The sequence below is a fragment of the Macaca fascicularis genome, chromosome 15, assembly GCF_037993035.2.
Source record: "Macaca fascicularis isolate 582-1 chromosome 15, T2T-MFA8v1.1".
NCBI classification, from domain to species: domain Eukaryota; kingdom Metazoa; phylum Chordata; class Mammalia; order Primates; family Cercopithecidae; genus Macaca; species Macaca fascicularis.
The window spans coordinates 102,396,260-102,409,305 of NC_088389.1; the positions used below are offsets into that span (position 1 = coordinate 102,396,260).

The 13,046-nt window shown below is 40.2% G+C and overlaps 1 protein-coding gene across 4 annotated transcripts in view; it reads right to left on the minus strand.

Annotated features, from left to right (window-relative positions):
• The window catches only part of CEMIP2 (cell migration inducing hyaluronidase 2), an 87,233-nt gene that overhangs the window by 9,487 nt on the left and 64,700 nt on the right, over positions 1-13,046 (minus strand). For all 4 annotated transcript variants that reach the window (XM_015437275.3, XM_005581919.4, XM_005581918.3 and 1 more), the window contains 4 exons: positions 12,306-12,514; positions 7,989-8,171; positions 5,347-5,566; positions 1,858-1,956 (listed from right to left, as the gene is read on the minus strand). In XM_015437275.3, coding sequence (XP_015292761.1) covers positions 1,858-1,956; positions 5,347-5,566; positions 7,989-8,171; positions 12,306-12,514 — 711 coding nt within the window. The remainder of the gene's footprint in view (positions 1-1,857; positions 1,957-5,346; positions 5,567-7,988; positions 8,172-12,305; positions 12,515-13,046) is intronic.

Sequence of the window (13,046 nt, forward strand, 5' to 3'; positions counted from 1 at the left end):
GTGGTGGCTCACACCTATAATCCCAGCAGTTTGGAAGGCCAAGGCTGGAAGATCACTTTAGCCCAGGAGTTCAAGACTAGCCTGAGCAACACAGTGGGACTTCGTCGCTATAAAAAATATTTTAAAATTAACCAAGTGCTGTAGCATGTTCCTTTAGTCCCGGCTATGCGGGAGGATCAAGTTAGCCCGGGAGGTGGAGGTTGCAATGAGCCGAGATTGTTCCACTGCACTCTGGCCTGGGTGACACAGGGAGGCCCTGTCTCAGAAACAAACAAAACAACAGCAGCAACAATAGCAATAAAAAAATAAAAACGAATCATTGAGCTACATTTACATAGGGATAGTCTTAATTCAGAGTTGTGAAGCAGAACTGAAGTTCTGGAGCTGGATGGCAGTGATGGTTGTACAACTATATGAATGGACTTCATACCACTGAACTAATCACTTGAGAATGGTTAAGATAGTAAAGTTTATGTGTACTTTACCACAATACAAAAAATTAAGAAAAAAAGTAAAATTTAATTTTCTCCACATATATATGGATTTGTGATTATGCTGCCCACCACTAAAACAACCAAGCCCCTAAAGAGACCACATGAGATGGCACAGGCCTTGGCTGAGTATTAGTTGAAAGGCTGGATACCTGCCACCCAAAGAGTTCTTTGTATGGTGGCACCTAGGTCAACCTGATTTTGGACAGGCCACATGCTGAGACCTGGTTCTCAGTGGCTAACCTTGCGCTATGCACAAATGCTAGTGTTGACACTGAAACTCATGTCTGAACTTCCATCAAGTCACTTAGAAAAGACAACTAACATTTTGCATCTTCATTTTCCTCAACTGAAAAAATAGAGAAGAGACAACCTTAAAATAAAAGGCTGAAGAGATGTTAAAACTTTCATTTCCCATATCTTAAACAACCTTGAAGCTTATTTTAAGTTTCAAAGAATAAGGTTAATGGGTAAACACAATCTACTCAGGAAAAAACATTTCTTAAATTTATTTAAAAACACAAATGTTTAGGAGGTATTTATATCTCTATTGTATTGCTTGCTACCAATAATAGAGAATGTGATTACAAACCAGTGACTATAGCCAGAAGTAATTCCTGTCACCAAGACAGAAGATAAAAAAAGCAAGAAGCTGTGACAGTGTACACATCTGCCTTGGTCTGAATGTCTGTGTCCTGCCAAATATTTCTATGTTGAAATCCTAATCTCCAAGGTAACAGTATTAGCAGGCAGAATCTTTGGGAAGTGATCAGGACATGACAGTGTAGGCCGGGCGCGGTGGCTCAAGCCTGTAATCCCAGCACTTTGGGAGGCCGAGACGGGCGGATCACAAGGTCAGGAGATCGAGACCATCCTGGCTAACACGGTGAAACCCCGTCTCTACTAAAAAAATACAAAAACCTAGCCGGGCGAGGTGGCGGGCATCTGTAGTCCCAGCTACTCGGGAGGCTGAGGCAGGAGAATGGTGTGAACCCGGGAGGCGGAGCTTGCAGTGAGCCGAGATCCGGCCACTGCACTCCAGGCTGGGCGACAAAGCAAGACTCTGTCTCAACAAAAACAAAAACAAAACAAAAAGACCGTGTAACCCCCATGAATGGGATCAGTGCTGTTATAAAGGAAGCCTGAGAGAGACCCCTGGACCGTTCTACCCTGTGAGGACGCGATGAGAAGGCGCCATCATCTATGAACCAGGCCACCAGACGCTCAATTTGCTGATGCCTTGCTTTTGGACTTTCCAGCCTCCAGAACTGTGAGAAATAAACTTCTGTTGTTTATAAGTTACCTAGTTCATGGCATTTTGTTATACCACCTCGAACAGACTAAGACAACGCCAGACGGTACTTACAGAAATAACAGACGGGTCTCCACGCTGCGTTTCTGCTTTATCAGGTGACTGGAATTGCACAGGGAGGTAACTTTTATGAGGATCACTAGTAAACACCACCTAGACAGAGAAGATGTTCCATATTTATGGCAACTCTTACCTTCCTCCAAAAGGTTCCCTCAATATGAACTTAATTATAATTAAAGCCAGTGGTTGTATTTCTTATTCTGAACTTTTTGTACGTATTTCATGACCTAGAATTCCATCTTGATATTGTTAACACAGTAAGTATATATTTGTTCTTCATTTTTTGGAGCAACACCAGTTTCAAATAAATATTATTCTTGTTCACTTCAGTTCCATAAGTGATTACATAAATGTGCTTTATATTTAAATCTTTGTAAACATTTTATGGAAAAACAGGCACAAATATTTTTTAAAGTTTTTTTCAGACCATGGTCCCTCAGTCACTCTAGGACTGAGGAAAGTGTAGATAACAAGGACTACCCTGTTAAGAAACATTTACTAACTTTGTACACGCACAGGTCTCAACTCCTCTTTGTGACCTGCAAAGCGTTCCATAAACAGAGCCGGGCCTTACAGATAGGCCCCTATTTCTCTCTGTTCTGTTACACTCAGGCAGGGCCTCACTTTCCCACAAACACTCCACCCTCTTTCTTGCTACTCTGCCTTTGCTGATGCTGTTCCCTTCCCAAGAATGCCCTTCCCTTTTCCCTGTACTCCTCCAAATCATTCCCAGTCTCCAAAGCCTATCTCCTCCCTAAAGGCTCTCTTCTCATTTAGAAACACTTAACTCTCACACAGTTTAACACTTAGAGGTACACTGTCCATATAAGCCAATGTTAACAACTTCCCTGCAAGAATAAACAATCAGCCAGGCACGGCAGTTCACGCCTGTAATCCCAGTGCTTTGTGGGGCTGAGGTGGGCGGATCACCTGAGGTCAGGAGTTCAAGACCAGCCCTGGTCAACATGGCAAACTCCTGTCTCTATTAAAAATACAAATATCAGCCAGGCAGGTGGCACACATCTGTAGTCCCAGCTACTTGGAAAGCTGAGGCAGGAGAATCGCTTGAGCCTGGGAGATGAAGGTTGCAGCGAGCTGAGATCGTACCACTGCACTCTAGCCTGGGTGACAGAGTGCGACTCCATCTCAAAAAAACAAAAAACAAAAAATAAACAGTCAAAATGATCTCAAGTAGCATTCGGAAGCTGGATAGTTCTTTGAAGTCTCCAAGTTTGGGGTCAAAAACCCTTGTGAATTTTCCTATTTACTCCTAATATACATGTGTTTGGTTTTGACAGTCAGAACAAAAATTAGGCCGGGTGTGGTGGTTCACACCTGTAATCCCAACAATTTGGGAGGCCAAAGTGGGAGGATCGCTTGAGCCCAGGACTTCGAGACCAGCCTAGGCAACATAGTGAGACCCCGCCTCTATATTTAAAAAAAAAAAAAAGAAAACCCACAAATTTTCAAGTAGAAGTGATATTCCCAGATACTTCAACTACTTTGCAACTGTGCAAAGTCAATAATCAAAACATTTTTAAAAAATGAATTCTGATCAATGCTTCATGCACAAAAGATAAAGAATGCTAAGTATTAGTGCATGGAATCATTTAACAACATAGGCCTAGAATATTTCCAATGATACTTAAATTATTTTTATAAGTTGTAATGTTTATTATAAATTATATAAAGTCTCTTCAATATTGAGGGCTCTTAACAAATCCAGCTTGAAAATTAGGCTAGAAAATATACTTCCCCACAAACATTATCTCAAAATGTCACTTTAACATTTTATTATTAAACTGGCCTGGCAAGGAATCATATAACCTTCATATACAGGGTTGTTTTTGTTGGTGTTGTTTCGTCTGGTTGGTTTATTTTTGGTTTTACTTGTATGAGAGAATAGAGGTGGCTCAGAAATATGAGACTAAGATTGTGACAGTAAAGTTGCCATTCAAAAAAAAAAAATTGCCAGGTGCGGTGGCTCACATCTGTAATCCCAGCACTTTGGTAAACTAAGGCAGACAGATCACCTGATGTCAGGAGTTCGAGACCAGCCTGGGCAACATGGCAAAACCTCGTCTCTAGTAAAATTACAAAAATTAGCCAGGTGTGGTCTCATGCACCTGTAGTCCCAGCTACTCAGGAGGCTGAGGGAGGAGAATCCCTTGAACCCGGGAGGCAAAGTTGCAGAGAGTCGAGATTGTGCCACTGCACTCTAGCCTGGGCAACTGAGAGAGACTCCATCTCAACAACATCAACAAAAAGCAAAACAAACAAACAAACTCATACATCCTAGTGGGAAGCATAAATCCACCTCTTTTTTTCTGCTCTTACTGCCACTAATGGATATAAATAATGAAAAAAAAAAGAGAGAAATATGGAACTTATTTGTGGAAGTAATTTTGTTTTCTTAAATCACTTAGGATAGTAATAAATGAAAAGAAAGATTTAGTTTTCTCCATACTAAGAGGCAGTATGCATATTAGTGGTAATTATTGCTTTTTAAAAAAAATCTCGGTGGAACTCAAATGTGAACATGTATCAGAATCAGCTGCAGGGCTGGTTAAAACAGATTGCCGGGCCCCAGTCCCCCAGCTGCTGATTCAGTAGGATGAGGGTTAGGCCCAAGAATTCCCATTTTCCACAAATTTCCAAGGGATCCTGATGCTGCTGGTCTGGGGGGTCACACTTTGAGAACAATTTCCCTTAGCCCATATTTGTTTGTGTGAAATATAAATCAGGGCAGCTCCATCCTTTGTTTTTTCACTTGGAACTGATCTGATTTCCTTTGAAATCCCTTCTGTATGCCCAATTTTAGTTCGTATTTTGGGTTCACTTTCATTGCACTGCTTTCTTGAGATCCAGTCATCAAGTCATTCTTGATTAGAGGTCATCTAATCAAGAATGTTAGAAGAAGCATTTTCATTTCTAACCAAAGTCAGTCTGTACTTTCTTTTTTTAAAAATAAAAATGACAGAGTGATGTGATAGTCTATACTTCAATTACAGATAGATATAATAGCATATGCTTCAAACATATGAGTGGATTTCCACCTTATAAAAAGGAAACAATTTTCATATTAGCTGTATTTTTGAAAAGAAATTTCACACTGTGCCAACAAAACAAAGTATCTTTTTTATATCACTGGCATGTAAATCCAACAGTAATACCGCAACAGAATCAAACATCTGAGAAAGAAAAAAAATGAGGACCAACATAGTAACCTCTAATTTAAAACTGTGGAAAATCTGCAGTTGTTCAGGATAAACTGACGTACCACAGGGGAACGTATCTCCATTATAAATTTGAACTAGTTTGCTTCTTATGTGCTTCACATTTTAGCATGGGCCAAAACTCAGGTGATACCATGCAGTGTCCATAAATGGGCAACATAGATGTTTCAAAGAAAAGTGCTCCTATTGCAAAGAAACCCTCCGACTTTTTCTCCCTGGCCACAGACCACTTTTCATCCTTGTTTACCTGCCGAGTGCCACAGCCTTGACAGAGTCCAGTGAGCATGGCCGGCATCCGCTTGACCACTGATGGCTTCCTGTAGTACTGTGGGTACGCTTTGGCCATGCAGTTACTGATGTCCTTTGAGTCTGTGGCTGCCTGGATCTTGACTCTTTCACATCCCTGAGATGAACAGTAACTGTGGCCATGCCTGTGGCTTTTGGCTTTGAGATACAAAAACAGTAACCTGCACGAAATAGAAACCAATCCATGTGGTTAGACTTACTCTCAAAAACGTGTAAAATTCCTCAAATCAGTTCATGGCCAAAAGGGATATTCCTCCACCATAGTAACTTTTCCTTAAAACATAAATTACAAAATGAATAAAGTTATTTATGTTTTCTTTCTATCCTTCAAGGGTCCTAAGTCAAATGCAGTAACACTTTAGGAAATACTTTCATACCCTGCTTCCATTGTTCTGGAACATATCAAAGCTGATTTCTGGTTTGAATTAGTTCGATAGGTAATTTGGGGGGATGAAATTTGGTTTGGCTCAAAAATTCCTTGGAACACTTTATACATAATGTGTTGAGTTTAGGATTTGGTAAATTAGTGTGGTTCATTCTTTTGGTTGTTCTCGTTCATAAATCATTTTGGTTAAGGCACAAAACTGAAATAATAAAAACAGGAACTGTGACTTGTTTGGCTAAGGCAAGATAAAGTCTCAAATCAATTCCTGTGATATTTACGAAGAGCAGATGGACCTGGGTTCCTTCAGTCTATATTAAGGGACCAAATCAGGCAAAATGAACAGACCATCCCACCCATTCTGAATTATCTTCCCACTGCCAAGATGAATGAAAAAGTCTAAGTTCCAGGTGAGAGTTCAACCTCTGTCAGCAAGCCCAGTCCTTCCAAACCAAAGGAAGTCAAGATTCTAAAAAAACATGATCAAGTGTGATTGATTACTAGAGACGAAGAATTCACATTTTAATATGAGGTCAATAAACAGTACAAAGTTGAGAATATGAGATATAAATCAGCCCAAATGGCACATCGAATATCTCTCGGACTGAGAGCATGAAAAAAAAAAAAAAAAAAAAAAAAAATGGCACAACCCGCAATTACTTTTGCACCAACCTAATAAAAAGAATTAGGACCTCAGGATTCTTGAAATACCCAGATCAGAAAGTATTTCCCATCTTTTTACACTTTTAATCATTAACTTGTCACCAGACTATCCTTACAAATGTGGATTTTTTTTTATTCTTGTGGAAAATCAAGTGGGAATCTGGAAGTTCTATCATCTACAGAATGAAAGTCCAGGTAGTTAAGTCTAATCACAACTCGAAAATCAATGCTGGGTGTGGTGGCAGCAGCTACTTGGGAGGCTGAGGTGGGAGGATCACTTGAGCCCAGGAGATCAAGGCTATAATGTGCCACAACTGTGCCTGTGAACTGCACTCTAGCCTGGGCAACATAGGGACACCCCGTCTCTTAAAAAAAGAAAAAAAATTAAAAATTGGAGACAATTACGACAATAAAACTTTTAAGCTGGTAACACTGGCTGGTGGGGGACTGGGAGGGCAAATGAGTTGCATCTTATTTAAAGGCTAACCAGGCACTTAACAACTGAGCCCCAACTTCATTCCCCAAGTCAATCTCGTCACCCTTCTCCCCACCCTTCTCCCCACTCTGAACTTCTTGCCTTTCCCCAAACATGCAATGCCATGTTCTGCCATGCCCCCATGCATTTGTGCACACTGTCTCTTCAGTGTAAGACATCTCACCCATTTCTTTTTCCATCTCCTCCTAAGTGTTTCTCAAGAATTAGCTCCAGGGTCACCCTCTCAGGATGTCACTGGTTGTTCTAGGCTGAACTTGAGGCAGCCCAAAAGGCACATTGAATATAGGACCAGGAGCATTCAACGTTTCCCTCTCTAATGTCTTGCTTTACATGCCCACATTCCTCAATGGACTGTGAGTTTGCAGAAGAGATGTGTCTTCTTTCCATGGGTATCTTTATAGTGCATAGACAATGGCATACAGGAGGAATGTCTGCATGAGGGAAGAGGCTGAAGGTACATGCTACCTGCTGGAAGAGTACAGGAGATGGAGCCTACCATAGCCCACAGGCTGAGAGCCTGTAACTGGGTAAAAGCAGTCAAAACCAACAGGACCCCAGGAGAACAGGATTGGAATTAAAAAGTGGAAAGATGCAGCCTAGAGAAAGTTGAAAGCAAATATTCCACAGTTATACAGTGATTTTCAAAAACTCAAGGTCAACTTGAAAGATAGCCTTAAGTCAGGAAGAGAAAAATGAGCTTTCACTGAAATATGAACTAGATCACATGTAAATAATCATATGAAGAACTATTATGGGAAAAAATTATTGTAATTTCCAACTGGGCCTACTGGTTCTTCATTGACAAGGCATAATTTCTCTCTCTAAATTGCCTTAATACGTACACAGCAAACATCTTCACTCGATCCCTACTGCCAACTATAATTACGAGTCATTCTAGTTCCCCTCTAAACCTCTAATAGAGATGTGCAGAGAATTAACCACATCAGCTGCTTTACTAAACAGCCGCGATGCTGAAGAACTAGCAATTTCACCATTAAAGAAAAATAGGAATAATTCTCATTGCCTGGTTTCACTGAATTACCCCGTGCTGGAGTCAAAATAGAATTTCCTCTCAGATTGCTTTCTTTGCAGTTCTTCCAATGAATGCACAGGCTCATATTCTTCGATTTTGGATAATGAGCCATTCTGCCGCTGCAAATAGCCAAAGGTAACTTGAAAACTTGTGTTTGACGGATAGCAAAGGCCAACTCGAATCCAGTCATTCCTTTAAAGGAGAAATATAAAAAAATTAGTTTACACTTGAGCCATTATCTGTTAAGCAGTATAGCATATGCAAATAACTGCCCTTCATGCCCCACTTCTTCCACTTCCTGCCCATGGTTTTCTCCTCCTTAAATTTCTTTGGCATGCTGGGCCACTGACAGTGGAAGTTCTGAACCATGACATAGTAACAAATCACCCACCTTCATTTGTTGCTCAAATTTCTCATATCAATAGATATATAGCAAAAATACGAGCCTTTAAATTTTTTTTTTTGATTTTGTTTTTTGTTGTTGTTGTTGTTGTTTTTGAGATGGAGTCTCGCTCTTTTGCTTGAGCTGGAGTGCAGTGGCGCGATCTCAGCTCACTGCGACCTCCACCTCCCAGGTTCAAGCAATTCTCCTGCCTCAACCTCTCGAGTAGCTGGGATTACAGGGGCACACCACCATGCACAGCTAATTCTTGTACTTCTAGTAGAGACGGGGATTCACCATGCTGGTCAGGCTGGTCTCGAACTCTTGACCTCAAGTGATCCGCCACCTCAGCCTCCCAAGTGCTAGGATTATAGGCATGAGCCACCATGCCCAGCCCTAAAAATTCTTAGTTTTAACAGGATTTCAAAGAACATTTTAAAAAGCTGGATAAAATATACTTAGACACTCTAAAAAGATAAGAAAATTAAGTGAGATGGTTGGGTATAGGTGTACAAGATAGAAACACTAATATATGAAGAGTGGAACTGTACACTGGCAAAAGCATTCTAAAGAATTTTTTTGTTTATAAATATAATTTTACCTTTTATAAATGTATTCAGATGAGTTCCTAGTGGGAAAATTGCTGGATATAAAGGTATATGCCTTTTTAAAGCTTTTGATGCATATCACTAAATTGCCATAGGATTTTCTTAGTATCCTTAAATATAAAATTAATCCTTTTTAAAAATCGTTAAAAGCATTTCCACTTTTTATCATTTTCTTTTTGACCTTTTTATTATAGTAAATATACACACCATAAAATTTACCATTTTAATAATTTTTAGCCATATGGTTCAGTGGCAATAAGTACATTCTCAATGTTGTTCAATCATCATCACTATTTCCCGAACTTTTTTGTCATTCTAAAAAATGTTTAAACAATATGTAACAAGGCCTTAAATTCTTCATATAGCCAGGCAGAGTGGCTCATGCCTATAATCCTAGCACTTTGGGAGGCTGAGGTAGGTAGATTACTTGAGTGCATGAGTTTGAGACCAGCCTGGGCAACATGGCAAAACCCCATCTGTACAAAAAGTACAAAAATTAGCTGGGTGTGGTGGCATACACCTGTAGTCCCAGCTACCTGGGAGGCTTAGGTAGGAGAATTAATTTAACCTAGGAGGCAGAGGCTGCAGTAAGCCAAGATTGCACCACCGCATTCTAGCCTGGGCAATGGAGCAAGATGTTGTCTCAAGAAAAAAAAAAAAAAAATGTTGCTTACCTAGGTTTTAAAGTGAAAAAAATAATCCCACTAAAGAATAATTAGAAAATGCAGACAAGGCCGGGCGCGGTGGCTCAAGCCTGTAATCCCAGCACTTTGGAAGGCCGAGACGGGCGGATCACGAGGTCAGGAGATTGAGACCATCCTGGCTAACACGGTGAAACCCCGTCTCTACTAAAAAAATACACAAAACTAGCCGGGCGAGGTGGCGGGCGCCTGTAGTCCCAGCTACTCGGGAGGCTGAGGCAGGAGAATGGCGTAAACCCGGGAGGCGGAGCTTGCAGTGAGCTGAGATCCGGCCACTGCACTCCAGCCTGGGCGACAGAGCGAGACTCCGTCTCAAAAAAAAAAAGAAAATGCAGACAAAAGATATAAAAGAATACATGTTCTATGAATTATTGTCTATAGCAGCAAAATGCGGGGGGAGGGGGAGTAGGGGGTGGGCAGGAGAAATGACCTAAATGTTCATGGGGTAAGTTAAAAAAATTATGGCACATTCATAGGCACAAAGCAACTTGAGGTTAGAAAGAGGGGAATATACTATATATGTTTACAATATACTATATATGTATACTATATATGTTTATATATGTTTACCCCCCTTTGGTTAGGAGGACTATAGATTATTTCCATTTTCTTTATGTTTTTCTCCATTTTCCTTATTTTGTTGAATGAATAAGTACTGCTTTCATAACTTCTAAAAGCGTTATTTTTCAGAAATGGCATTATGACAAAATCTATGACTTCCCTATAATTATCTCAAATCGAGGGGGGAAAAAATTGTCCATCTCTTCCTTTTGCCTCTGACCATCATGTAATTTTTATAAAGTTTCAGCTAATTAAACAAGTATGACTGAATTTCATGCCCATGTGGATTTTTGAAACTTCTAGGCTCAGCTTTTTTTTTTGTTTTTACTTTAAAATGTTTTTACTTGCTCAGTATTTGATGGAAAGGTACGCACAGTACTTTAAAGAACACTGCATATCATTTTATTGTCATACTTCACCTCCAATTCATAATTCTGCCCAATATAACTTATAGAGTACTGATCACCCTTTGACATTTCTCCATCCTCTCTGACAATGGTTTGTTTCTTTCATTGACTTCTCTGCAACTCACTGATGATATCAGATTGGGCTTTCAGAAATCTCACTCTGGCCACAATATGGACTAAGGATTGAAGGTGGGGAGACTGAGGTGGGGACTGCTCCATGGAGCCAGGCAAGAGATGATGGCTTGACTTAGCCACAAACACTGTGGGTAGAAAGAAGTGGACAGATGTAGATGACTTTAGGAGCTGGAACCAACAGGGTGCCGTTACTGATAAGATGGAGTGATGAGGGAAAAAGAAGAGGCAGGAATCAGTACTGGCCTTTGGGCTTGGTTGACTGTGTGGGTGGGGCACAGAGGGCAGCAGCAAGGATTACAGGAAAACAGTAACAGTAATGGTAATGGTTCAGCTCAGAGCACATGCCAGAACCCTAACAATCTCAGAACAAGGGCATCTGCCACAATGTTCATCATCCTTGGAGGTGACTTGCTTAAAGCTGAATTCCTATATGCTCTAGTCCTACTCCGTTCATTTCAACTGGATGTTTTAAGAGTGTTCTGACAAGTCAGGGCTTGATGACAACTCAGGTGAACAAGCCATTTCAATTTTTCAGGTACATATCTCAGCAGTTTCATGGAGTCGCATGGGTTAATATCCACATGTATCTAGATTGATAAGATACATGTGGTTTACCCCTCCCTTTCTAAATAGTCCCATCCCACATTCCTAGTTTCACCTTCTGTCACTTCCTCTGATACACCCTATGTCCCCATCACACTGAATCCATCACTTCCCCCAGGAGAACTGGCCCTTTCCCAACACTGTGCTTTTATTAATAGAACAAGATGGATTGCTTCATCAGAATCATTCCTCACCTCAGCCTGGCTCAACTCCTTTAGGCAGAATTATTTAATAGTTGCTCTATCATTTGTCCACTAAAAAATAGCTTTGGTGTTTGAGTTTTTTCTACCTGTCTACTGTGAACTCCTAGAAGGCAAGTACTTCTCTCATTCATCTTTATGTCAACTCACAGACAATAAACACTTGAATAAATCAATTATAAAAATAGCACCTTGGATTGCATGTGATATTAGAACAGACAACTGAGAAATCAAGAAGGGATAAAATAGTGCCTTCGGGCAGGGCTAGCAAATACCTGGCCTTCATGTCCCAACTCTTTCACTTCCTGCCCCTACAGGCATTACTAATCCGTCCCACCACTTTCTTCTGACAAGTCTAAACTCAGCCTCAAAAATCTTTTAATTTTTCAGGTAAGCAAATGTTCTGCTGGAACTACATAGAAAACTACTTCCCATCCCAACTACAGGGAATTAAAGCATTCCGCAGACTGTATTAAAACCTATTGTTGAATGGCTTAATGTGCATAATAACTTGACCACAGAGGAAAAAAAAATGCTTTTGAAATGACAGGATTCAATTTGTATAATCTCTTAATTCCATAAACACAAAATATACAGCCTCCCCACAAGGGAAGCAAAGTACATAAAATTGGCTTTCTTTGTTTGCTGCAAAGGAGATGTAAGTTATTTTTTTTCTCCACTTAATTACCACTTGCTTAACTATTTGAAATAACAGTAACAGAAACATACTTGTTGAAGTTGACGAGGTATAGAAATGTAGTCCGCGGTGCTGGCCCATTCCAGTGGATGGTATATCCCTTCTCCAGCATGACCACAGGCTGGTACTGTGGAAAGGCAGCCTTCTGATTAATACCTCGGAGCACCATAGGGTGGGACGGATACTCATCTCGTGTAATGGTCATAGAAAGATTCTGAGTGCTCCATGTCTGTACATAGACCTTGAAAAAATAATCAAGAAGGGAAGAGAATGAAAATTTAAATAGCTAAACAGACATTTTCAGCACAAAGTCAAGTGTCTCGACTTTGAAAAGGGAGATTCTGTGATCTGTGCCAGACTAAGTGAGCAGCGGCCAACTACATCCTAAGCCACATATAGTGCTGCCGACTTAAACCAGAAATGGTAAAAACAGACCATGTGCTCAGCTAGCCAAGATCTTCATCATCGCTTCCACTACTACAGGCCAGCTTATTCATCAGAATATAAAACTTCTGTGGCTTATATAGCTTGTCAAAGAAATCTCTCAGTCTAAAGAACACACATACAAAAACAATTAGTAAACTAATGTGAAAACTGATATCCTCTACTCAAATCTAAGAGATTTTCCTCTAAACCAAGAGATGAAAAATTTATATATCTTAGAGTTTTGGCTTTCAATTTTCCATGACCTACATCAGGCCACAAAGCCATTTTTCACCCATTCAAAAAAAAAAGTTATAAAGTACTGTGCAACAACTGAAAAAACATACTAA